The sequence below is a fragment of the Catharus ustulatus genome, chromosome 2, assembly GCF_009819885.2.
Source record: "Catharus ustulatus isolate bCatUst1 chromosome 2, bCatUst1.pri.v2, whole genome shotgun sequence".
Classification (NCBI taxonomy): Eukaryota; Metazoa; Chordata; class Aves; order Passeriformes; family Turdidae; genus Catharus; species Catharus ustulatus.
This window is the reverse complement of record NC_046222.1, coordinates 16713221-16740778: the sequence shown is the minus strand read 5'-3', so window position 1 is coordinate 16740778 and position 27558 is coordinate 16713221. Positions and strand designations below refer to the sequence as shown.

General features: G+C 40.1%; 2 protein-coding genes across 2 annotated transcripts in view; both read left to right on the top strand.

Annotated features, from left to right (window-relative positions):
• TMPRSS7 (transmembrane serine protease 7) overlaps nt 1–691 on the top strand; it is a 34719-nt gene extending 34028 nt beyond the window's left edge. The window contains exon 17 of the mRNA XM_042780173.1: nt 453–691. Coding sequence (XP_042636107.1) covers nt 453–623 — 171 coding nt within the window. The 3' untranslated portion in view covers nt 624–691. The remainder of the gene's footprint in view (nt 1–452) is intronic.
• LOC116992111 (suppressor of tumorigenicity 14 protein-like) lies at nt 659–27475 on the top strand. The gene is made up of 17 exons (XM_033051326.2): nt 659–750; nt 2770–2938; nt 3536–3660; nt 4527–4594; nt 5567–5745; nt 5842–5880; nt 6667–6886; nt 10577–10716; nt 12158–12255; nt 13162–13274; nt 13972–14105; nt 19836–19943; nt 20987–21106; nt 21675–21858; nt 22547–22818; nt 24042–24178; nt 26818–27475. Exons 2-17 carry the CDS (start codon nt 2842–2844, stop codon nt 26974–26976), a joined length of 2193 nt encoding a protein of 730 aa, XP_032907217.1. The 5' UTR covers nt 659–750; nt 2770–2841; the 3' UTR covers nt 26977–27475.
• The last annotated feature ends 83 nt before the right edge of the window (nt 27476–27558 follow it).

Here is a 27558-nt window from a genome sequence, read left to right as displayed (position 1 = left end):
GTTTCCATTTACCTCTAATTTGAAAGAAACCATACAATTATTAAATACTTTATTTATTGTGTTTATCTTATTTTTAAACATTTTTTTAAAAGCTTACTATTTTTGAGTTTTTGTGTGTAACCAATCAATGTACATACATACTAGGTAGTAGATTTGGGGATAAGCTGTAAGTGTGAGGTTAGAATAAAAGTGACTTCCAAATATAGTCCATGCAAAGTAATATCTTGATTAGTGTCTTTAAAAAGTAAGAATTTCTATCTCTCTCTTGTGAAAGAGCAAACTTTGGTAAAATTGTGCAATGCCATCTACTTGAAAAAAAATCTCTATCAATAGTTTGAACTATGTGAATATGAAAATATAATCACTGGAATTATGCAAAATATGTCCTGTGGATTTTCCCCCAGCTTTTATAACTCATATTGTAAACACATAACTCAATACATTATTTTTAGGGTGATTCTGGTGGACCACTGTCATGTCAAAGCATTGGAGATGGAAAATGGTTTTTGACTGGCATTGTGAGCTGGGGTTATGGATGTGGAAGACCAAATTTCCCAGGTGTCTACACAAGAGTGTCAAATTTTGCACCATGGATACACAAATATGTGCCTTCAGTCTTGTAACTTGAAAACTGTTTTCTTGGAATAAAACATGTCTTGGATATCTTCATTAAAATCATATTTGGAAGAACTGTTCAGTGGTGGAATTTCTTTGTATGTCTCTTGCTGATTCTGGAGCTCACATTTGGAGGTAATAAGTACCATTGTTTCAAACTTTGGTGGAAAAGGAGGAGGCTGTTCCTTGTGGTGGTTGTTCCATGCAGATGTCTGGAGACACAGGGGGTGGTGCAATAATAAACTTCATTTTCAAGGCAACAGCTAAGTGCAAGGGCACTCGTCTCTCAGGAAGCTGAAGATATAATTGAATGTGTAAACAGAGAGCTTCAGGCTTACTCATCATTTCTTCTGGAGTGTGTGCAGACAATGCAGAAGTAACTGTGAAGCAGCAATTAACTGTTTAACACTGCTCTGGCAAATACTACTTTCCCTTTCTCTTCCACCAAGAACAGCTGACAGGGAGAAAGAGAGAGGAGACACTATAAAAAGTTAATTCAATCCTTTCTAATCCAAAAGACCCTAATTTTTGAAGATCAGAAATTCTGCTGCTCTGAGTGGTGATTTCTTGCATGCTTATTCCTTCGCCTGCTTTAATTTTAATTAACTGCATGATTTGGACCTATTAAGTTTTTATTTCCTGCTTTCATTTCTTTATTTTCAAGTTCATCCACCAAATAATTTGAACTCTCGAGCTTCAGGCAACCTCATCAAGATAAGTATGGTGATGTGTTATTGCAAGGATCTTGTCCTTGCTGAAATAAACCTGGAGTTTCTAAAAGGTCCTGTTAGAATTTTTATACACAAGTGGGTTTGTTTCCTGTGGTTTTTTTCTGTGGTTTTTTTTCTTTCCCATGAAGGAAGGGGCAAAGAGTCAGTCAGCAGGTTCTGTGTGTGCAGCAGAGACAGGCTGTTGAAAAACAGAGGACTTGAACAAAACCATCTGTTGCAGCTGTAGTTTGAATTTCTGAGCTGTGATGATTGCTTTCCAATTAATCCCTTTTGCAATCTCTGCGTGAACTGTTGGGATTTGTTTTGTTCCTTTTGTATTTTTTTCTGAGGTTGAGATTTCTTCATCCCCTTTTGCTTTTCTAGATTCTGTTCTTTGTGCTCTCTCTCTCTTTCAACATGTATCAAATATGTTATTTTCCCACAGACACCGTTGATTTTCTTATTTTACATGCAGAATATGCTGAACTTGGTTTGCTGACCTTAAACTGCTTTTGCTTTCAAACAGGAAATGTGAACATAAATTGGTTTGCAATTTATTTATTGCTTTTATTCTGTGATACCGTCTCGAAGCTGGAAAATTAAGGTGATACATGGAACTGAGCTTTTCTCCTCTGTTATGGATATTTCTATGAATTCCCCAGGGTGCTTATTAGAAGTTGACTCATTTATATTGCCCTTGGACCTTTTATCTGTAAATTGGTTGCATGACCTTTGCATTGCATCATAAATGATTTCCCTATTCTTGTATTTCTGGAAGAAGTGATCCATTTTCAAATGATGGGATCCATATCCTACTTAGCCAGTCAGGAAAACAAAGAGTTACAGTGATGGCAACTTTTCCTGCCCACCTTCTTTGACTGCAGATCAGCTGGCTCCAGCTTCAAGCAGTTATGGCAAAGGTGAAATGAGAGAAGCCTGGTGTGTGTGGTGGGGAGGGAAGCTACTCTGAGTTGTGTTTAAGAACCAGGGTTCACTTAGGGGGTTGTTGCTGGGTTTGTCAAAAGGCATTTGTCACAGCATCATGCTGCAGGCTTTTCCCTCCGGCCGGATTTCTGTGTACAGCATTCCAGCTCCGGACACTGAACGGGCTGCAGGGCAGGTAAGAGCCACCAGATAAGCTTTGTGCTAGGAACACAGTAAAGAAATTCTTTCTGTCCACTCCTGTGTGCTTTGACCCCCGTTCTTCATAAATTGTCCTTGACTAAATTGGTGAAAATTGCTCCCCATCGCCTGCTTTCACAGCTTGAGGTGCTTGCAAGAAGGAAATAGCCCAGAGAGGTGTGGGTTTCATGTGTGACCTAACTGATAACATGAAAGATCTTCTCTCAATTTTAATCTCTTAAAGAGAGTAAACACACCAAAATGTGATGCAATAGCTCTTCATTTTTTCTACTAACTGGTGCCATCCATGGTCCTTCTCTAGGAAAAATCACGTGTTTGCCACTGCCCATCCTACCAAGAAGGTTTGTGCCAAAAGAATCGTTCCTTCAAATGGATGAAGCTGTGTTTCTGGAGGAGATGCCTTCTAGGAATATTGCCTACAGTTTCTTTAACCTTTACAGCAATTGTGCTAGTCCTGCACTACTCACTCTGTAAGTGTTACTCCCAGCATGATCTGGGCAGGATGAATATTTTGCACTGTGAAATAATGCACATAATGTGTGTACATAAACTACTGACTCTTCCTTCTTAATGTCTTTGCTAAAGCAACAAAATGCACAGTAATTAGCAAGTAGTAGTTGCACAAGAATACTTAAAGTGTGCATCTCTAATTATTTTTTGTCTCTGCTCACAAATACCATCATTATTGGTGTTATCTTCTGTAGGAACCTATCGGAATTAGTTGTCTATTTTCACTTTTTTAAAAAACAGAATGGGTAGCTAATTTCCTAAATGTCACTACACAGCCATTAAAATCATGCATCTTCAGGAGGAGAGCACTGCAAAAAAATGGAAGTTTACAATGAAATCGTCCCAGTAGAAATCTCAGCTTAAACCTTTATCTCATTCCTTTGGTTTCCTGCTGGGCATTACTCTGTCAGTGGGACTGACTCAGTGCTCTAGCTATTACTGCATGAGCTCTCTTAAGAGCTAATACCTGCAAATGCCAAGGACAAACCACATACTTCTGCAAGCCTCTTGTTCTGTATTGTAAATGTGCCAATTCTTTATAATTCTTTTTTCCTCAGCTCCAGCTTATTCCTTTATTTATATCAGTGGAAGTGTAGAAGTTCCTAACTTGACTTATACAAATGACCTCGATGATCCAACATCACAGAAGTTTCTCCTGCAAGCAAAAGCAATCCAAGATTACGTAAGTTCCCACATAAGTAGAGCAATATTTTGTAAATATTTATACAGAATCAGCTGGGAATGAGAAGGGGACTCCAGTTTGCCTATTTTTACTTTTCCTTAGAAATAGGAAGCTTAAAGCTAACAAGAGCCTTGGAAGTTTTCAGATTTAGAAATGCAGCTAGCTAGATGGGGCTGTAACCTTAGAGTAAAGTCAGTATTTTTTAGCTAGTAAGGTTTCAGGGTTATGGACAAATTACTTGTCTTGAAGGAAATAAGAGAGTGGGTTTTGCTTTATTTTACTTTATTAAAACTCTCTTCCTGATACATTTTTCTTTTGCTTTTTAATTTTACCTCTAATTCATTGCTTCACTTTTTTTATTTTCCTTATCACTCACAACAGTGCTTGCTTTCTTGCCCTTCTTATGAGTTTCTATTTGTGAGATCAGTACTGTTTCCTAGGGACATGTGGACAGCAGTTTTAAAGACAAAGGTGTTCTCTGTTTAACCTGCATTTCCCAAAAGAACTAATCTGGTGTCTCAAAGGTGCTTTGTGCACAGCCAATACAAGTTGATCATACTGGAAGTTTAAAGGCTGAAACAAAAATATAAATGTATTCATAAAGACTTTCTTCATTACTAATTGTCAAGAACTGTTGCAATGGTCTTGAAATGGGATGTGAAAAAGCAATTTTTTAGTTGAATTTAGTGCAAGCAATTTATGATCCTTATTTGATACATTTTATGAAAATTATGGACAGTGCTTGTAATGTGGGGGAGGGAGGTGAGGAAGAGGAAAGAATGAAAAAGACAAGCACTTGATAGTGTTAGAGATTATATTGGCACTAAAATATAATGTTACATTTTCTTTTATCATTTCATTGTCAGTTGGCAGAAACATATGAATCTTCCTTCTTGGGAAAGTACTACTTGAAGTCTGTGGTGGCTGCTTTCAGGTGGGTGCTGTTTCAGCTTATGGTAGAAATTTGAAATATTCAGCTGTGATTTTTCTCTCTTTTTTAATGTATTTTAAATTAGCTATTTAGATGAACATGCACATCGCCATAAGAGAATTAAAAACGCAGAAATGCATTTGAATATATGAGCTAAGATAGTAGTATGACTTCTGTCCTGCCCTGTAGAATTGGTGAGAGAAATGAAGTCTGATTAATTGTTCCTGAGGGCAGGGGTTGTTTTGTTGTCTATTAATCTACTTTCAATTTTTGAAACAACAATTTAGCATTTGAAGAATCTTATTTTGTTTTTTTCCATTCAAATGACAATCTGTTTTAACTTCTGAAAGCAAATCCTTAAATGTGTAATTTGGGGCAAAACACTGTTTGAGCTCTGGGTAGGAAATGTAAATCTATTGAGCAGCTGGTTATTATAATCCTGGTAGTTTCTGAAAACCCTGAAGGGTCAGTGCACAGGCAATTCCAAAGGATTATGGTGGAATCACTGAAGTGATAACTTGTATATGTATGCTCAAGAATTCTTTATTTCAACAAAGATTGTATGAAATGCTGTATCAAAGCAGGCATAAAACTGAGTTGTTGCATGGTGCTAGCTCCCATTAAAAAATATTAACTACAACCTGCCTGGAGTTGTTATATGATCTTAAAAGTGTTTAATTATACAGCAGGGATTGTAACATCCAACTTCATAAAAACCATTGAAGGATTTCAAGGTATGGTTTTCAGTCTCAGCGCGTTGCTGGTTAAGCCACACATGTCAAAAATGTTTCTACTGTATAGCAAAGACAATTGTTAAACAAGAGAGCCTTTTGTCACCATGGTTAGCAGAAACTGTTGGGCACAGATGTTCAGCTGGCTATGAAACTGTGCCAGCCAAAAATGCAGACCACTGGAAATCATTTCCAAAATAGTAATGAGATTATGTTCATGATGCTTTTTTTTTTCCTTTCACAGTGATGGAGAATCTGGGCTGCGAGCTTACTTCTGGAATACATTCTGGGCACCACAAGATATGGTTGCTTCTCTTAAAAAATTAACCCCAGTGGAACAAAAAGAAATCTGTAGTAAACAAGCAGCTCCCTTGTTCAGTTCCGGGGAAAAAGATTTTGATCTTGTTACAATGGAACTTTTTGGTAACAATGTACCTGTCATTTAATACCTATTCTGTCTATTTTTCTTTCTCCACTTTATGTCTTTGGCTTGTGTAGATGATAATTATCACATTTCAGTTTCAGATTTCACAGAATATGATGTGATGCAAAAATCAGGTAATTATGCTTCAATCCCAAGTGATACCACTTTTGGGGGGAGTAGAATCCTGTGATAGAAAAATGGCATTTTTCCAGTTATTCTTATATCTGTAGGGCTTATGAACTAAACTAGACTATGGAATCTCTGTGTCTTGTGTTTCAAATGAAAATACCTTACAGCTTTTATTCTGATGTTCTGACTAGAATGGTTGAAAATTAATAGTTCCCACTGAATTGCAGTGAGCTGTGGCTCCTATTTTTTGCCATCTCGAAAAAACAAAAAAGAAAACCAAGCAAAAACAAAACAAAAACATGCAACAAAACCTCTAAAAAATTGTACATAATTTGGCTTGTGATTAGACAATTTTGGTTAACGTTGTTAGTGATCAGTCAGATAATGTAGAGCTTTAATTCACTTTGCCTGATTTTTTCATATGAAGCGCATCTCGAGATTTGTCTTCATGTACTTAGCGCTCTCATTGCATGGAGAAGGAAGAAGAGAAAATGGCAAAGGAAGCAGTAGGTGTGAAGCAGCTGTTGTAGCAATTGCAGCTGAATCAGCTCCTGCTTGTGGAGTGTGCAACGAGCTGATGATGGTGAGGCTTTGAATTTCCTTGGCCGGAGGAGAAGGTGATGCAGTCTGATAGGGAAAAGGGAACACAGCTGTAAATGTAAGAGCAAAAAGGGAATAGAGTAGTCAAGAAATGTAGGTAGGTGATGCTTCTACTTTGTCTGACATCTTACTCAAGAACTTACCTTTCAATCTAACAGTTTTTCCATATTGATCTACGTTCTTTTTTGTAGCAGTATCCTTTGACCTGTATGCCAAGCCAGGTAACAACAGGACTCTAACTCTGATGAATCCCAAAAAGTCTTTTTATCAATGGAGACTTCGAGTTCCTTCTAATTACGTGGTGAGACTGGTAGTTATCACTTTGGCTGGTGTCACTCCAGAGAGCTGTGCATCACACCACTTGTCAGCATATGATTTCCTTCTCCCACTGCAGAACAAGATCATTACCAGGTAAGATACACAGAGTAGCAATGCTTTACTGAGCTGTACAGAAGCTCTCTGAAAATGTACCAAATTGATAAAATGTGAGGTTTGAAATACAACTTAATTTAAAGTTTGGGAAGGGTAATAAAAAGATCTAAAATGTTGGAAGGGAGTGATAAGGGTTTTCAAATCCAACTCCCTGATCCTCAGATGACTACTTAAAACCAAACCATCTGGCTAAGAACATTGTCCAAATGTTCCTTGAACTCTGACAGGCTTGGTGGCATGACCCCTACCCTGGGGAACCTGTTACATATTTCTGTGGGGTTTATTCTACATTACGACTAATTCTTAATAGGTTCCTTTCCATAAAACTCATAACACTCTAAAATAGTCTGTATCTTTTGGAGTTATATTCTATTACAGTAATTTCACGACTATAAGGCGCACCCTTTTGACTAAAATTTTCCCCTGAAACCGGAAGTGCGCCTTATAGTCCGGTGCGCCTTATCTGATGGACAAAGTGGCAAAATTTGCCGAACCGGAAGTGCGAGCCGCGAGGGGAGTGGCCCCGCAGCAGGGCTGGGCTGTGAGGGGGAGTGGCCCCGCGGGGCCGTGCAGGGCTGTGAGGGGGAGTGGCCCCGCGGGGCCGTGCAGGGCTGTGAGGAGGGAGCGACCCCGCGGGGCCGTGCAGGGCTGTGAGGGGGAGTGGCCCCGCGGGACCGTGGCAGGCTGTGAGGGGGAGAGGTGTCCCGTAGCAGCGTCAGGATGTGAGGGGAGAGGAGCTCCGCATGGGGGGGCCTGCCAGCATCAGGGTGGCCGCCGCGCAGGGTGGGAAAGCCGCTGGAATCAGGGCAGTGGCGGCACGGGGCAAGCCCGCCGGCATGGGGGCTCCCGGAGCAGCGGGGCCCCGGGGACGCCGCACGGAGCGGCGGCGGGCCTTTTCCGGCCCCGGGGATGCCGCACGGAGCGGCGGCGGGCCTTTTCCGGCCCCGGGGACGCCGCACGGAGCGGCGGCAGGCGTTCCCTGGCCCTGGGGACACCACACGGAGTGGCGGCGGGCCTTTTCCGGCCCCGGGGACGCCGCATGGAGCGGCGGCAGGCGTTCCCTGGCCCTGGGGACACCGCACGGAGCGGTGGAGGGCTTTCTCTGGCCCCGGGGACGCCGCATGGAGCGGCGGCAGGCGTTCCCCGGCCCCAGGGACGCCGCACGGAGTGGCGGATACAGGCGGGCCCGGGGCCTTGGCCAGCAACCGCGCGGGGGGAGCTGGGGGCGGAGCCTCGCTGGAAAAAAAAAAAAAGTGCGCCTTATAGTCCGGTGCGCCTTATCTGACCTGCAAAGTTGCAAAATTTGCCGACTCACGGAGGGTGCGCCTTATAGTCCGGTGCGCCTTATGGTCGTGAAATTACTGTACTTTCAAAAAAATGTATGTTTTAAGGCAGTCCAGTCACAGCTGAATTCCTGTTCATAATAGGGGGGTTGGAAGGCTTCATCCTCAGCGTCACTGTGTAGTCTATTAGCATAAGTGAGTTTAGATGATACCTAAATTTGAGTGGCTACACTCCTCCCACTTTTCAGAGTCAAATTGCATGTACAAACACAAGGAATCTGTCTCCCAGATTATTCTGTCAAACAAATATATAAGTTGTAGGTTCTGAGGATGGATGGTTTCAAGAGGGGAATTTTACTTAATTTTTTCCTTTTAGAAACTTTCAGGAAGAGGTTATCTGGGCAAGAAGATTCAGCTAGGAATCTGAAATGCACTTGTTTGGGAGGGCTTTAACTTAATTGAGTAGGTGGTCCTCTTCAGCTCTATTAATGTACTAATTGCTCTCTATGCAATAAAACATAACAGATTGCCATTGTTGGCTTGGAATGGACACATGGTTTTTGTAAGGAGTTACTTTCAAACTGTAGCTTAATGAGGAGAATCCTGTTCCTGATGTGGACCTGCATCTGTTCTGCTTCTTATTATGGATTATTGCTGCAACTGTTACTCCATTGTGCATTATCACCACTGGCTCAGCTTTTTAGGAACTACAAACGTAGAGTTGGCCACGAGCATGGAAACACCTGGAAGACAGCAAGACCAACACAGGTCTGATGTAACAGAGAACATTGATGCAGTAACCTGTAAGACAAAATTCAAGAATGTGCATTGATATCTGTCTATTAAAGAACCAAAACAATTTGGTGACTGAAATTATGTTAAAAGCCTGATGGTACCTCAACAAAACTGACTTTTCTGGTTGCTTTTATTGCCACCCTAGAAAATGTGTTGTTTTGCATGTGTCTATTAGTTTTCTGCTTGGGTCAAAAGCAACCTAGTGACATACTTAAGACACATGCAGTAGAACTAATAATAACAGGATATCCAATATCCATGACTATAGCAGCCATTATTCCTTGATGTTTAGGTCTAGGGTCACACATGGTGACTGAACTGATTCTCACCAGTTTCTGTAATCTGCAGTAATACATCTGCTCAGTGACAAATCCTAAAGTATGTTCAAGCTGAGATGGTGAGGTGAGCTGTGAGAGTAAGCTTCTCATGTGGACCACTCTTCCCACAGCTTGCCTTGCTGTTCTGAGCATACTGTGGCAGAAGGTACAGAGAGAAGATAAGCCAGGGGCTGCCAACTGGGTTGATGAAGATGCTGAAATATTTCCACATAGCAATGTGGAGAGGACTTAAATTGTTATTTTATAAATGTTTTGTCAGCTTTTATGATAAAAAGGATTTAATGTCTGCAGGAGGGGCAAAGAAGAAATTCATTCATTCATTCACTAGTGTCTCACTTCAAATGCATGAAAGGAATAGGCTGCTAAAGCAGAAAATAACTACTTTCAATTTAAGGTTAAAAAATTTGATTTTAATGCTGCCAATTTGGATCTCAGTGACATCAAAGAACTGGATGCAGAGCTGTGATGGAAATACACAGTAACAGAGGGACTCTGTTACTACAAGGGCTAATCTTAATTGCTTTCATTTGCTGTGTATAGAAAAAGAGAAACCTGTTAGAAGTTTTCAACACATAGATTCACAGACAACACAGAATCTTCTGAATTGGAAGTGACCCACAAGGATCATTGAGTTATAAATAAATGAAAAAAGTCCAAAATATGATGTGGATTGCAAAATGGAATAAGCCTAAGAGTGAATTTATAGATTCAAGAAATAGTATCTCACATTAACAAGTAAAAGAACAATAGGAAGTCACAGTTGCCAAGTATGGGGCTTCACATTTTGTGTGATAGCTTTTTTGTGACACAAAACCAGACTGAACTTGGATAGATTGGAAATGTTTTGGGTTTATCTGTTGCACAGATTCTGCTCAAAACCGCTGTACTGGCACCTGTTCATTCCTTTTCATTCCTAACCTCTGCTTCTCAGTGCCACTATCACTGAAGAACTAACATAATCTGGCCTTGCCTTTTGATGCTCCTATAGGTATGAAAACTCCAGGGTACTTGTTAAGCAAGAAAACTGTGATGCACATGCAGAGTGACTGAGCCTCAGTGCTGGGAAGCTCGAGCATCCCGTGCACTGTCAGCTGGGTGGGAGAACAAAAGGGAAGTGCCAGCCCAGGGAACGCTTCCGAAACACAGATGCTGAGATCAGTGTTACTTCTGCCCAGCCTCCCAGCAAACATACAGGAGTGTGGGAAATGTTTTGGGATTACTTTTTTTAATGTGTTTTTTTGGTAACCTTCCAGATGGTGTGGGCCTGGAGCCTGGACCAATTCTGTTGTGCGTTTAACTTCATCAAGTAATGTAATGCTGCTTACCTTCTCACTGGACCGAAGAGGAGAAAGTAACATTTTAAAAGCTCACTTTCAAGCTATTCCTAAAATCAGTACGTAGTTAATAGAAGCAAGCAACTGATGGAAGCACACTTATTACTGGTTTTGCCTCTAAAAAAGTTGATGTTGCCATGAATGTATCTGGGGGAGGGAATGTTGGCATATAAAGGGGGGAATTATCATTCTGAACCACTTTACAGAAGAGTGAGAATTGAACAAAGAAAAGAGAACATCCTTTGGTCTGGGAGATTTTGTCTTCCTGATAACTACTCAAGCCTTACTTGCCAGTCCCTGCATGGGTAGCACAGAGCAGTGGCAGAGGAGCAGCAGCTGGACAGCTACAGGCACTGTCTAGGCAAAGCTCAAGAGCCCCAGTGACAGAGCAGCTGCTTTAGCAGTTTTGGCAATGTCTCCACAGATTGTAGAATGTGAGTTTAAAGAAAATGGAAAACAAGAGCAAACACTTCTAATTTATCTTTGTTCTTTTCCTGAAAGCATTGTTCAGTGTAGTTAACTGAATAAGAAAAGGGAGTTCCAGACCTTAGAACTACAGTCCAAACCCATTGGGTACTTACTATGGATTTTACATGAGTGCTGTGTGGTGAAGTTTTTTGAGTAATGCTAAACTGTAGTGCTAATTTTAGATGAGATAAAGGTGCTTCACAGGGTGGAGTTTAGCCACAGTTATTTGGTAAGGTATCAGTGAAAGAGTTTTGACAATGAAGCAAATGTTTATTTTTTAATGTGTGGAGCAAGTCACAGAGGATAAACTCCTCCACAGCTGCCACATTTCAACTTGTCTCTCTGCATGCTGCTTACCCAAATACTTATCCCATGTACATTACTAATTAAAATGGCTTTATTGCTCTGAGGATGGGCATTTCAAATTATATTTAGCCCAAGTTTTGCCACAAGATTTCTTTAATTTCAAAATTATTTTCTATTATGTTTGTATTTGTGTTCACAATGTTACCTAAATGGAAACAAATGCACTAAGGACTGGATATCTAGGAGAGTCCTTGGTAGAAAATAAAACCTCAAAGTAATTGCTCAAATATGGCATGAATTTTCAAACTGAGAAATGATACACAAACTTCCTTGTTTTAATGAAATTAATCACTTTTCACTTCACTGGGCTGATTACTTTTTAATTTTGAAAATATCTACAGAAGAGTCAGGAGTAAATTAGAAGGGGGAGGTTTGTTGCATCCACTTCTAGTTACTTCTTTTGCTCACCAGAAAATAATCGTTTTTTATAAAAGAAAAACTTCAGTCAGAGGTTTTTTGCACTTACCCTTAGTTGTAATTTGATAAAAATAAGAGAAATTCAGTGTTATGTGGAGGTGGAAGTGATTTTCAGTAAATACAGAAAAAATGTGAGTTTAACACTGTCACAATAATTGTTATAGAGAAGGGTCCTAGCAAGTGAAGTAGATTCTGCACTTGGGCCCAGCTGGGAAAACTGTGTTTCTTGCTGATGTATTTCTCTCCTAGTATGTGGTGGTCATTATATTTCCTGGAATGGGACACTGACCTCCCCTTATTACCCAAGTTACTACCCACCAAACATTGACTGCACCTGGATCATCAAGGTAAGTGCTGGGAACTCTTCTGAGTACTGATGACTTTTCTTTATCTTACGTAGACACAAAATTGGGAGAAATGGCTTTTGATGTGGGTGAAATGGAGAAAACCTAGTGAGACCACTGAAGCTGACCTCTTCTCAGGCATGCATTTCCTTCCTGTCCTATGTACAGGGGCCAACTGTGGGAGGGAAATATTGCCAACTTCCAGAAGTTTGAGCATTATTTGTGACAGAAACAAATTAATGTGTAAGATGACAACTCCCAGCAGCCAGAGAAAATTAATAATAATCAGAGCTTTTCTTCAATGTCAAAAAGAAAAAGTTCATATAAATCATGCTTCACATGATGGATACCACAATGTATTTCCCTGAATTCTGCAGAGCCAGGACCTTCTCTAGCTCAGAAATTTACCTCTGAATTTCCAGCAAGTCCTTTGGCAAGACTTAAAATCTGCTCATGATTTCGACCAGCCACCTAATGTGTTGGTCTGTTGTTTCATTCAGCATTTAACCATGTTTTTAGTTTCCCCTTGTAAAGGAGACTTTTCTTGTATATGACTTGATAAGTCTCTACCTTTCACAGTATTATGAGCAGCTTGTAGCACAAAGCCCTCACCTCTGTGCAAGACAGGAGAACGTGGCATTACAAACCCAGCATGAACCTCAGATACAGTGCTTTATACTGGCTGCAGAAAGGCTGACACTCCTTCATCAGGCACAGCCTAGCCAAAGTCGGGTCTAAATAGACTTCTACAGATGTTTAAATTAGCAAAGTTTTTTGGTTCTTCAGAGCCACTAATTTCAAAAATAGAAGTGCAGTACTTTTAATCCCATGATAGGCAGAGCATCTTGGAAGCAAAGGCTGTTTTCATTTTGTGCATGCATGTCAGGGTTCTTATCTTTTGATTTTTAGGCACCATTGCCCGGCTACAAACTCTCAATAAAAATCCTTGTAATACAAATTCAAGAGAAGTCTCCAGGGTCCAGTAAATGTGACAAAGACTGGTTAGAAATTGAAGGAGTTAGGTGAGTAAATACCTTATTTTCTGGGATATTGCTTTGCACTTTGAAGTCCTGCACATTTAAGCATCCTGTTGGTTTTTTTCTTACAGGTATTTACTTTTTCTTTTGTTCCCCTTAGAGCAATAATGTAGAAAACTGTAGAGTTTTATGCAACTGCAGCTGAACTGTAAATTCCTGGCTGTGGTTTTGATGTGAGTGAAGAGTTTGTATAATCAGAAGTTTAATTTTCTTTGCCACTTGCTCTTCAGTGATTACAATTGTTACACAAACACTAAAAATAATGCTATTGAGAGAAATTTATCTCTTGGAAGAAGCATATTGAAAGAAGCAACAGCTGTTGGATTTGGCTGAATGATTTAATCATTTCCTGGAACTTTTGGATTTGCAAACCTAAATGGGCAATCTAAAATCAAGCATGCTTGAAACAGTTTGTGTTTATAAGGTAGACCCTGACATTGATCATCTTGCTATATTTTGTTTCAAAGTCCATTAATCCCAAAAAAGTTATGGAGTGGAAGAAATTTGTAAATAGGCTTTCTAAAACATTTCTTGGGCAGCTCTTAACACCAAAATACAGCTGATCCTCATTGCATTGTCTTAAAGCTTTTTGAACCCAATTCTGCTCAATAAAAGGAGACATAGCTGGATTGTAGTGGTCAGTTTGGTTAGAAATTAATAATTCTCGCTTTTGCCTTGCTAGATACTGTAAAGCTCTTTCAGAAAACAACAGAAACAGAGAATATGACCATTCTGTTGCAATCAAGTTCCATTCTGATGAGCTGGTCACCCACAGAGGGTTTTATATTGAATACAAAGCTTTCAGTCACACAGACCGTAAGTTATTAAGCACACACTTTAATTTTTAAGGAGAAACCTTTGAGAAACTCTGCTTGACAGATCAATTGTATCCAACTCAACCTGCCTATTTTCTGAACCTCATTGCAGGAGACAAATGTGTAAAATGTTGTGTCTTTAGTTGACCAGAGGTACCAATTTAAACATAAGATGCGTTTAGGAACTAGTACTTATTTTTTAACTTTTATCAACGTTTCTGTAAAGTGGAGAGTAAAAGTAAAATTTCTCAGTTTCTGTAGGTCTACTTATATGGCTCTTTGCTGACACCTTGAAATAGCCAAGCTGCAACATGAAAGTAGAATGGCAAAGGGCCTCTAAGCATGACTCTTCTGCCAACAAAAGTTAACCATGAATACCTAATGTTCTCTTTAAAATCACAGCTCAAGCTGCTGTAGATCAGTTTCCAGGTTTAGACAGACTATTTAAGTTTTACTGGCAGTCAAAGAGGACCCCTGGAAGATGTCGCAGAAATGTGTCTGGGTTTTTTATGGGCCTTTCCTAACTCCCCATTCTAGGTACCTCTGGATCAATGCTAGATTTTGGGGGGGCTTCCAGATGGTGGAACAGGAATTTTCAGGAGATAAACATATTTACTTGTGACACTTCTTAGAAAAGATGCAATTTGGGATTTTTTAAATGCCTGAGGTTTTTTACCCAATTAATGTGTAGGTAAAGCTCCTGTAATTTGAAGTGCTCAGTTCATTTTGAGAAGCCTTTTCAAATCCTCAGCTTGCTTGTCAGAATGTAGTTATGTTCACTGTTGGCATAGAAGCATTTAAGTATTAAGGTTTCTGGTAAAGATTTTTGTTTGCTGCCATTCACTCTAAACAAGTGGTGTGTTTTGTGGTCAGTCATTTTATATGACTCACAAATTTTCAGAGATTTCTTCTTCCACCAATGTGGGTCTCTTTCCACTAGAAAAAGTTACCAACTATTCTGTGGTTACTCTGGTTACTGCCTCAAAAATGGTAACGAGTCTAAGCCTAAGAGCAGCTTTTTTAACAGAGAAAATCCCCAGTTTTTATTGTGTGTATCTGTGTGCTCTGCTTCTAGCACTGAGCCAGCAAGCAGATGGCTCAAAGTTATTTAATCAATTCTTAGTCACAATCAGGAGACTCTGCATAAAGGCTCATCAGGAGGAGTGGAGTAGCTGTGGTGTGTCACCATCAAGTGGATGCAATAATTTGGGAAAGGCTGTCTGAGATATCAGCATGGATTGAGAGCACTGGCCTGTATCAGCCTTGCCTGTAGCAGCAGTAATAGGGGAAGGAAAAAAATAAATTCATGTTTTCCCACATCTTTAGTATCTGCAGTCACCCACCTGAGGTTATTTTTTTCCTGTTGTTGAGCGCCTACCAAAAGACAAGTACAGTAATTTCACGATTACAAGCCGCACTGATTATAAACTGCAATTCCGGGGTGTCGGAAATGTTTCGTTTTTCCTCCGTAAATAAGCTGCACCGGATTATAAACCGCACTTTCGTTCGCAGTGAGGATCCATGTGCAACTTTCACAAAGTTGCCAAATAGTAACAGAATCACGGGATCGCGGGGTTTACTGGCAGATGCCAACCTTGGAAACATTATTTCCAAGTGAAAAAAGATACAGACAATAGTTGCGGCAGCATACCTTGCAAGTTTTATTTACAAGCGGAAAAAGATACGAACAATAGTGTGGTCGTTTTACAAGCATTTCCAACGGATCCACATTGCCTTTAAACAGCTGGGCAGCCAGGCAGCCGCTTGGGCGGGCAGACAGCAGCGCAGCCACTCAGCTGCACAAGACTGAAAACACCGAAAAAAATACAGAGAAATATCACAGGCTCAGATCGGCAGTGCCGCCCCGTCGCCGGGGCCGCGTGGGCTCCAGCTTGGCTCGGGGCTGCTGCAGGCTCTCACTTCCGGGTTTGAAAATTTCTGAAAATTGTTCATACATAAGCTGCTCCGGAATTCAAGCCGCACTTCCGGGTATGGACCAAAACTTTAGTCAAAATGGTGCGGCTTATAATCGTGAAATTACTGTATTAAAAATCACAGGCACTGCTCTGAGCTGCCCTGGAAAGCAAATGCCAGCCTTCAGCTGGGTAACTTCAGGGAGAGATGATGAGAAAATGGATACACTCCTGCTCTGAGCTCCTGCTGGCTGGGTACTGTGTGCTTTCCTCCCACTGAGATCACATGCAAGGCAGTGACAAGGATCAAATTATTCCAGACTGGAACTGATTAGACAGCTGTGGGACAAATGGATTTGGTCCTTCAATCTGATGTAGCTCTTAATTTGCCTATGGTGCTAAATGGGAGAAAATTTCATTTGACTTCACTTGGGCAGAAAGAAGAGTGGTCTGAGATACTTAGTGTTTCAGAGACTTTTTTTTCTTGCACATCTGAAAGAGTGAAAGAGAACAAACATTTTTTAAATATTGGAAGGAAACAACTTGCCATCTATACTAGTAGTTAGTTTACATGAATGTGAAAGAAATTCTTGGTCAAGGGCTGTTTCATAATGAAACTGCAAGTTTTGGGAAGTGTTCGATAAAGCACTTATTCACATCAGACACTGAGTGTAGTAACACAGAGAATAATTTCTACAAAATTTTAATATCAGAAAATATGTATTTGTAATACTAAAGAGAATGCCTCATTTTCATTTTATTTTCTTTCTCCTTTGATGCTCCTGTATTAAATACATTCACTTAACAAATTAAAGAAATACTTCCTATTATGTATCTGTGGTGAATGACATTCAGCCCTTAGAGTAGACGCAATTCATGTGAATTTAATTTGCTAAGTCTATTTAGGTGACTCATTTAATTCAGATAGCTTGATAAAAATCTTTGACAGATTGCACCAAGTAAGATATTATTTCTTTTTTAGTATACTATTTATTTTACAAATTATACAAACTTTAATTTTAGTAGTAATTTTAATATTTATTCATGGTAGAGTCCTGCATTCCTACATTTAGACTGTATCAATATTTCTATCATTGATTTTTTTATTTTTCTAGCTTGTCCTTAGATACGCAGACAGAATGTGCATTCCTTCAAGAAATCAGTTTGAATGGTGGAAAGGCTGCCCAGATGGTAGTGATTAATTGGATTGGGGTAGAGCAATTATTTCTTGTTTGTTGTTTTCTGTAAAGGGTTTCTTCCACGAAGTTGAGAGATGGGCAGAAATTATCTCTAAAATACTGCTGGCAGTCTTTAAGATCACATGAAGCATGTGGGTGAAGATGTAAAAGTGTGGAAAAGAGGCTGTGTAATGTGCCTCTTTAAAGAGTGAGAGAACAGAAATATCAAGAGGGAATTTTACACCAATCTTTGTAAGTTAACCTTCCAAAGGGAAAAGAAAATGCACAAGAAGTAGCCAAAGTAAGCTATTTGTAAATAGTGAAAAGAATATTAAAACCAGCATGGAGATTTAAAATTTTGTTTTGGTTCTCTACTGTGAGAGGATAAATAGAGAAGTTGTACTTTGACACTGTCTTGTGTGGCAAGCTTATCAGTAAGTAAAGAAAATGTGGGGAGGGAAAAAAAAGGAAACTGTTTCCACAGAACGACTGGTCAAGACTCATTAAAAAAGAGGAAGTATATTTTTAATTTCATTCTGCCAGTTTTGTTATGGAATGTCACATAGTTTTTGTTCATTATCTAAATTTGGATTAGACTAGATGCTTATGAGATAGGACAAGTGTTTCCAATAGAAAGTTGGACATATTTAAGAGGGGTGTGTTTGTAAGTGGTCCTGAGAAGCTGCAGAATATACATTGAGAAAAAATAAAGACAAGAATACGATTCAGCAGTGCCCTGGCAACCAGGAGGGCCAATGGTGCCCTGGGGGAACATCAGACGCAGCATCACCAGCTGGGCAAGGGAGGGGATTGTCCTGCTCTGCTCTGAGCTGGGGCAACCTCACCTCGAGTGCTGGGGGAAGTTTTGAGCACCACAAGACAAAAAATACTACAGTAATTTCACGAATACAAGCAGCACCATTTTGACTAAAATTTTGCTCCCACACCGGAAATGCAGCTTATACTCAGGAGCGGCTAATATGTGAATAATTTTCTGACATTTACAACCCCGGAAGTGCCAACCAGGGTGCCGAGCAGAGCAGCTGCCAGTAAAACCCAGGATTTCATGATTGTTACAAATTGGTTACTGTGTTGCGCATCGGGTAGGGCCAGCTCAGCGCCGGCAGCACGGGGGGAGGGAGGGAGGCGGGGGGAGCTCCCTACTTCAGACGGGGGGCTCTGTGCTGACATCCCCACGGTTCGGGGAGGAGGCGAGGGCTCCGTACTGCCATCCCCGTGGCCGGTGGGGTAAGCGGGGGGCTCCAGCCCCCGCCTGCCACGGCAGGAGCAGGCAGGCTCTGCCCCCACCCACTGCCGCCGCGGCGGGAGCGGGCGATGCTCCATCCCTGCCTGCCACCGCGGGGCAGCGCCGGGCCAGGGCGAGTGAGCCCAGAGGCGCCGAGCGGCCCTGCCAAGCTGGGCCACCTGACCCCATCAGCAGTCCCGAGCGGGCCGAGCCTGCACAACCTTAGCTGAGCCAGTAAACCCCGCCAAGCAGCGGTTCTGTTACTATTTGGCAACTTTGTTGCACGCGGGTCCTCGCTGCAAACGACAGAGCGGCTTATACTCAGGTGCGGTTTATTTATGGACAAAGAACTAAATGTTTGCCAACGCTCAGAGATGCGGCTTATAGTCCGTGCGGCTTGTATTCCTGAAATTACTGTAATCTATTTAAGAGTGTCCCCGGGGGGTAACGAAGATGATGAAGGGCCTTGAGGGGAAGCCATATGAGGAGCGACTGAGGTCACTTGGTCTGTTCAGCCTGGAGAAGGGATGACTGAGGGGAGACTTCATTGCAGGTACAACTTCCTTGTGAGGGGAAGAGGAGGGGCAGGCACTGATCTCTGCTCTGTGGTGACAGTGACACTCCTGAGGGAATGGTCTCAAGTTGTGTCAGGGGAAGGTTGGGTTCGATATTAGGAAAAAGCTCTTCATGCAAAGGAGGGTGATTGATCACCGGAACGGGTTCCCAGGGAAGTGGTCACAGCCCCAAGGGTGCTGGAGCTCAGGAAGTGTTTGGACAATGCTCTCAGGCACAGGGTTTGACTCTTAGGAGTGGTGCTGTGCAGGGCCAGGAGTCAGACTCGACGATCCTTAACGCTTCCTTCCAACTCAGAAAGTTTTGTGATTCTGGGAAGATCTGAATGTAGATAATTAAACACACATGTGGATTGCCTAAGTTGCTTCTTTTGCTAAAAAATGGCTGGGGGGATGATTGCTGCTCAAAAGCTGAACTTGTGAGTCAGTCACAAAACATTCTGTGACAAACAAAATACTTTTGTTTTGTATTTGGTGTTTTGTTGGTTACCTTTGTTCTGGGGGTTTTTAAGTGTCACACAAGGTTGTAAGACAGAAATTTGAAAGTACCTTCCCAAGGCTTCAGCTAGAGTACTGCACCAAATTAGGCACTGCATGTCAAAGAGGAAAGGGAAAATTCAAAAGATGCCAGAAACAGTGACCAGATGGTAATCCAAGCTCAGAGAGTCCAGCACAAGTCTCCCTGTCACTGGATGCTATCAAAACCAAGGCAGGTAAGTGTCTGACAGAAACGGCACAGAAACATTCAGGTGACCTCTGGCAGGGAGTGTAGCACTTTGGTCTGTGGTTTATATTAGAAATTTACAAACCTTTTTTCTTCAGGTTGTATTTCAGAACAAACGAACTGTGGTGATGGGAAGTGTAAACCTCAGTCTAAGTCTTGTAAAGGTGATGACAGCTGTGGGCAGGACAGTGATGAAAACAACTGCTGTAAGTATGTATTTTTAACTATTTTACAAAAGATGCTGGAAGGCAGAAGCAGGAATATGCATCTTTTAATGGTTAAATGTGTTGCTTCTAGATTCATTTTTTTTTTCATGGCAAAAAGTAAAAGTTTCATAATAGTGAACATAAATCATGCAGAGTAAAACTAGGTTTTGGGAGAGTTTAGACAATTAATGAAGAAAAATCCTGGATAACAGGGATTTTAGTAAGAAAACAACATCTTGCTGGTGATCCTATTGGAAGAGTACTTTCCCCCCAAATGCTGCCAGATCAGTACCACATAATTTAAGGAAGAGAGACATAGTAGGCTGGGGACTTTTGCCACAGTGATGGTCTTTTTACTGTAGATCCACAATGTTTGTGGACATTGCTGGTATCACCAATGGCTCCCTAGTGACTTGCTGCATTTTGCTTATCTAATTTTCGTCTTGCTTTCAATCTTGGGGTAGCCAGGAGTAAATCTTTGAAAAAAAACCCACTGTTTAGAGGTCTCTGTAAAAAACTGGTAGTAGGAATAACAATATAAGCCAATTGCTCGGCTCTATCAGGATTCTTACATAGTATACTGTGGTAATCCTTAGTCAGAAGGACTATCAGAAATTTAGTCAGAAATTTGTTGGAGGGAGTTATAAAGCTCTTCCACAGTTTTCTCAATTTCACTTGAAAATGAAAAGATGCTGTGAAGATTTAGTATTCGTAATGCCAGTAATGCTGGTGAAGGCAAAAGAACAGATCAGAGAAGTCACACTTACTCAGGTTAGAGTTATGTAAAATGGGAGTGTGGAGAATTGGAGGGATTTTTGTTCCCTCAGGGACAGTGGAGACTGAAATTAGTGTGATCATCAACGAGAGTGGATCATTCCCCTGTTCCCTCTCCATGGAGGGACCAGTTTACACCAGTGTAGACTACTACTTCAAGCAGGCTAGAATGTGCAGCTTTGAACAACCTGCTGAAAGTGCAAGGTTTTGTTAACAATTTGGAAGCATCACTCCAAACATGTGACACTATCTTCTCTCTTTTATTTCAGCCTACAAAAATTGCTCCCCTTATGCATACAAGTGCCTCAATGGAAAATGCTTGCTGAAACCAAATCCTGAGTGTGATGGGAAAAGAGACTGTACAGATGGATCTGATGAAATGAACTGTGGTGTGGTAACATTTATTTTAAAACTTTTTGGTTACTTGGGAAACTAAGTCAGCAATTTGTGTTACTATTAAGCATTATTGGATTAAGAATTAGCTAAGTCAAATATGAATTTTAAAAAATTAATGACCTGGTTGGAAATTAACACCGTGCAAATGCCAATCTTGAATTTTGCACTGTTTCTTCCAAATCAACTCATCCATTCTGTCTATGATGAGTTATTTCAAGTAATACACTTCCAGGATAAGCTGGTAGGTCTTGCTGCTTTTTTGAGCTGAATGAAATGCAATCAAGCAGCCTTGCTTGTAGGAGGGAAAAGAGGCAAGAATTATTCAAATGAACTTTTAAATTGTGTTTCATCTCTTTTTGAGTTATTCAACTCTTTAGAAAGCTACACAGGGAGATAAACAATGATTGCTTTATATCTGACCTGCCCATTGAGTGGAAATGGGCAAGTACTCACCTTTTTACCAATTGCACAATAAGGTCCAAGAGTAAAAGTTTGTGTCAAGCATAGCAAAGTGAATTAACTGCTGGGCTTTGTACTAATTAATTAAATTATTTCTGTTAGCTTGTGGAAGACGCCAGCTTAAGAAAACCAGAATTGTTGGAGGCACAGATACAAGATCTGAGAAGTGGCCTTGGCAAGCAAGTTTGCAGCTGGGGGCACAGGGCCACGTGTGTGGGGCATCTGTGATTTCCAACAGGTGGCTGGTATCTGCTGCCCATTGCTTCCTGGATTCTGAGTCTGTGAGGTATGAAGAAATTATGCTGTTCTAGAGTATTTGTAGTTTAATAACCTTAAAAAGTTGCTTTCAATAATGTGCAGAAGCTATTCCCTGTCTAGATAAGTTGATCCAGGTTATAACTTGGTGACGTGACCTCACTACCTAAACACTTGGTGTCGTCTGCTGGCTTCAAAAGTCTTAAGTTGAAGTTATTCTTTTGCTTCCATTGCCAGTGAATCCTGCATGATAGATTCTGTTAGATTTAGGGTAAACAACTTTTTTTCTCTTTCTTTTGAAAAGCAGAGGTTTTCTGCATACATGTATGGCCTTTTATCCCAAGACATGTCCTATTTGATTAATGAGTGGAAACCTCATTGATGTTCAGTTTAGGTAGTGTAAACTGAAAATGCATACCTCCTACATGTGATAAGGAGGAGATGGAGATAGGAGATAGAACTTTCATGAGTTCCAAAGCATGATGTATAACAAGGAGGTGATCTTATTGCTCTAGGAAATTAATTATTTTCATAGCAACAAGTAATAACATTGCTTAATGTTTTAGCAGAGACTAGAGTGCATCTATTTTCTGAAGTCATATTCTACTCCATGCACTTTGGTTTTGATGAATGTCTAAATATGGAAAAGTAGTTAAAATGGAGTAAACTAACACTGCATTGCTTCCCTATGGGATGTTCTAAAACAATTTCTTTTCCAGATACTCTGTTCCAATGGCATGGAGAGCATATATGGGCTCACATACTATTAATGAAAAGAGCAATAGTGTAACTATGAGATCAATCATAAGGATTATTGTCCACCCACAGTATGACCAATCTATCTCAGACTATGACATTGCCCTGTTGGAAATGGAGAGACCTGTACTCTTCAGTGAGCTGGTACAGCCCATTTGTTTACCCAGCACCTCTAGAGTATTTCTTTATGGAACTGTCTGCTATGTAACTGGCTGGGGAGCCATAAAAGAAAATAGTATGTTCATTTCCTGGATATACTTTTTGCAAGTTTGGCTTAGTTTTAAACTCTAACAATGGAAATTTATACTTGTAAACAAAAAAAACCAAACCCATGTAGTTTACTTAGCATGTCTATAAAAAGCCAGAAAAGATCTTAGCTGCAGTCTGTGAGTTGTGAATGGTTGCTTGGGTGGCAGGTGAAAAGTGACAAAATGCATACTAAGGTGTCACAGATCATTGAAAAACAAATGATTATAGATTTACAAAAATGTGCCCACTTTCATCTTGATGACTCATTTTATCTGGTGAATAGAACCTTGCAGGTAAAGAGATCAGGAACTTGCAACTATTGCAGAGAAAGAATTTGTTTCTGATTGACAATATAGAGCCATAAGCAGCAATGATTGCAAAACAAAAAAGAAAAAGTGGAGGATCTTTAATTTTCTCTGTCTTAACCAAAAGCAGTTTAAAATAAGCCTCATGAAGAGTTCTGCCAGTGTGTAGTTTGGAGCAGCCAGCAGCAGTGGAGAGGCAGGAAAAAAGCACACTGAGTTAGAGAGGGGTGGCAGGGGAGCCTGTGGGATCCTTGCCCTGTCTCAGCATTAAACACCTTGAAACCCGGGCTTGGGCAGCATCTCAGCACATCAGAGGTGTCAGGATATGAGGTGCTCACAAGGGCACCTTATGTCAATACTGTAGCACAGAATTAAGCTCTTGGCATCACTTGTGAGTTACAAACTGTTCTTCGGGGTTTTTAAAGAATTATCTGGTTTTCCATGCTCAGCTTTATTCCTCAGTTTCTTCCCTAGAACTGAGTGGATGGAAAACAATATAGAAATTGCATTTTGCAGGACTTGGATGTTGTTCAGAGCACAATCATGGTATAAATAATAACAAAAAGCTTCAGGCATAATTTGAAATGGCATTCAAATTTAGTCACCCTTTTGCAGCCTTACCTTACAATTTGCATGGCACTTTTACTACTTCCTGGTAGAACAAGGTCATAAGGATAAAGTCTTAGGAAAATGGAAAGGTGATGCATTGGACTGTCTATGGCCATAGGGTAGTGTGGACAAAAAGCTAGTGCAGCAACTATTTGAAGGGAAGGGAATTACTCTGCTGTCATTGATTGCATAGATTTTGAGTTTATAACAATTCTCTTTTGTTTTGATAATTGGTATCTCCATAAGAAATTTGTGCCACCTTAACCTCTGCAATTCCATTTGTATTTTTTTCCAGGTCACCTTGCCAAAACTCTGCAAGAAGCTCGAGTGAGAATGATTAACCAAAGTGTTTGCAGCAAGCTCTATGATGATCTCATTACTTCCCGCATGCTGTGTGCTGGGAATCTTAATGGTGGTGTTGATGCATGCCAGGTAATCTGGAACTGGCAGGGAAACTGCAAAGGAATGTTTGCTTTCATTGGAAAACTCTTCAGTTGTAGGTTGTTTGTATGGTGGGGTTTTTTGTTTGTTTGGTTGGGTTTTTTTAAATTGAGATGTCTTGAGTGTGAGTTTGTGGTTAATTTAACACGGCAACTAAAAGCCCACCAAAATAAGGATGAAAATTCATCATAGATAATCTTTGACTCTCTTAAGAAATATCATTTTGCAAGGACAAAGGATAATGTGTCAAGATGAGTTCGTTTTCCTCTTCAGCAATTATAGTTCATACAAGAGAACGAAAATATAAAGATAAAAGGAATCATCTGTGATAAAAGGTCCACCTGTCAATTATGCTATTTGTATTAATTTCTTTTTACCTTTTTTACTATCTGGGTGTGGAATTGTTAAATACTGCAAAAATTACGATGAGTAATGTATTATTACAGTTGCAAAGAATTATGAAAGGAAAAGCTAAACTAGCTTTAGGAACTGCAGCTGCAATGATGCTTTTTAATTTCAAACATTCATTCATGAGTATAATTACAAGTTGTGACTACATCACAGTAGTGTAAGTTATAAAACCCAGATTGTTTACACATATACAACCAGAAACTGCTTTTTGGTCATACTTCACCTGTTCTGCCTTCTTCCTCCTAGTACACTAGTTGTGTGTAGTTGTGAACATGATTGTGTTCAAACTTCTGATGATGAATAACAACTTTACAAATACATTTTTTATAGCAATTACTATGCAAAGGGGATAGAAATTTGTAACTGAGTATTAGACTGAGGCAATTTGGTACAAATTTTGTGTAATATATAAATTTTATTATTTTAATGCAATAGGAGAACTTTTGCAAGATTGTAGCTCATGATGGGTCAAAATTCTTTAAAACAATAAAATATTTGTAGAATTATGTAAAGTTTATCTGCAAACTTTAACCTTGGAATTGTATTGTTAAAATATGTTAATTTTAGAGGGGCGATGTTCCTTCAAAAATGTGTTGCATAAGAAATGCCTGTGAATTTTCAGATGGGCATTTTTAACCAATTCAGCTGTATATCATACTGGCCAGTTTCCAGCATGTTGTGCTGTGTTTGAGTTCCAGCATGTTGGCCCTCTAGGTCTTTAAGCTCTTAGTCTGGATAGCACTTTCGGTTTTTTGTTGTTTTTGTGGGTTTTTGGTGGTGGTGGTTTTGGGGGTTTTTTGTTGTTGTTTTTGGGGTTTTTGTTGTTTTTCTTTCTGTCACTGGTGTATATATATTATGTAAATATAGTATGTGTTTCCTGTACAGTGCTAGAGAGGAATGACACTGGGAGTTCAGGAACACCCCCAGCACCCTAAACCCCCTTTACAATGCTTTCAGACTTGTGAGTCTCCTGTTTGGTTTCACCTCTTCCTAGACATGCAAGCAGTGCATATGTTGCACAAGATTCCAAATACCTTTCATCTTTAGAGGATCTGATACACGAGAAATAAAAAATTAACCCTTTCAGACTGTTTTCCTATCACTCTAGGATGTTTTTGACCTTGGTTCCTCTGCTTAGGATCCTTCCTCTCCCCAGTGGCACATAACCCCTTTGGTCTTTCAGAACTGAGTAATTGGCAGCCTCCTCTCTCAAGTCACTTTGACATCAGACTCTTGGATTATCAACATTTCTAGTATGGCAGCAGCCTGAGAGAGAGGAAGAGCTCTGGCTTCTTCTCTTATCTCTAGATAATTTTGTACCACCATAATAGATAATTTTGTTTGGTTGGATGATGAAGGTTTTCTGTTGATACTCTTTTCTCAGTACGTGGCTTTCTCCTGACCTCTTACATGTTTTGGCTCGAACTGGGGGTTCAGACAAACCCCAGGGTCAATTTGGAGGCTGCTGACTGCCTTGTGTGCATTAGGAATAGCTGTACAGTAGTTGCCCAGAGTTCAGTCCAGCTCACAGAAGACATACAAGGTTAAAGCAATGAAAGGCAAAATAGCATTGATGAGCCCAAGTGCATTTTGATCCTGTGAACTGAATTGAATGGGTATTTTTATTTTTCTACATTGCTGTGCAAACCTGCATGTTCCATTTAAGAAGCCAGTTCTTATTTGCACATTCCTTATCTTTGTTCTTTCTTCTGCCTCTACAAAGTAGTCTACTGTAGACTCAGTCCCGATTATAAATCGACTGATAATTGTGCCTGGTTTATTTGTTTTGGTTTGTTGGCTTTTTTTGCTTTGGGGTGTGTGGTATCTTTCTGTTCCTATTTAACACACAGTACATGAGATCTGCCTTCAACCTGTGAACAATTTGTGTTGAAATTGTAGTAGTATTCCCTATTTCCATCCCTGTCTTTTTCTCTCCCTGTCTGGGCTGTGGTGAGTTATTCCATGAATCCTGTAACGGGACATTATCAAGGAGTAATTTTATAAACTTTTTTTTTGCCATTAGTTTTATATTGATAAGTTAAAATAATTGAACAAATATGACAACTGTCTCTCTAAATTACATCTAGAAGTAAGTTTTAATTAATATTACGTTTTAATTTGAGAAAAAGAGGGGCAGGTATTTACTGTTTTTAAATAACCTATTTTTTGTGATAGTGCTCTGTGTGTGTGCACTAATGGCTGGACTTCCTTCATTTTAGGGAGATTCTGGAGGTCCCTTGGCCTGCACAGGGAAGGGCAATAGATGGTACCTTGCTGGCATTGTGAGCTGGGGTGAGGGCTGTGCTCGGCGCAATCGTCCTGGTGTGTACACCAAGGTGACAGCACTTCATAACTGGATCCGTCAGAACACAAACTGATGAGCCAAGGAGAAAATGCAGATCACCTCTGTGTGAAAGCTGCTTCCTACTGGAGCCAGCTTGATGATACCACATGAAAATGCCAGTGACTGTTCCTTTTTACATAATACACTTGAAAAATGAAGAAACTATCATTTGTGGTTCACCTAGCAATAACTGTTCAGCCTCAGAGGAACTCCAGATTCTTTATGGATTCATCTTCTTTATGCCTATTTGCAGAAACAGCACTGCCTTAAAATGAAATGGATCAGAACCTGTAACAAAATTCCATCCATACCTCATTCGTAACTCCTTTCTTGTCTCTTGTTATCTGTGTTTGTTCCTGTATATGCATATCTGGATAAAAATGGTCACATGCCTCACATATTCAACTCTTTAGGGCTGTTCAAGGATTCTAAATATAAATAATTATTTCATAGTTCTCAAAAATATGAATAGTGTATTGTGCACAAAGCTGAGATTAATTCTTTCTAGTTATGTGCAACTGCGTGACTGTTGTCGTAAAAATACCAGATATATAGTTCAAAAATGCTAGGATGCAAGAAATCTTCATTAAAGAACTGGAAGAGCATAATTTGGGTT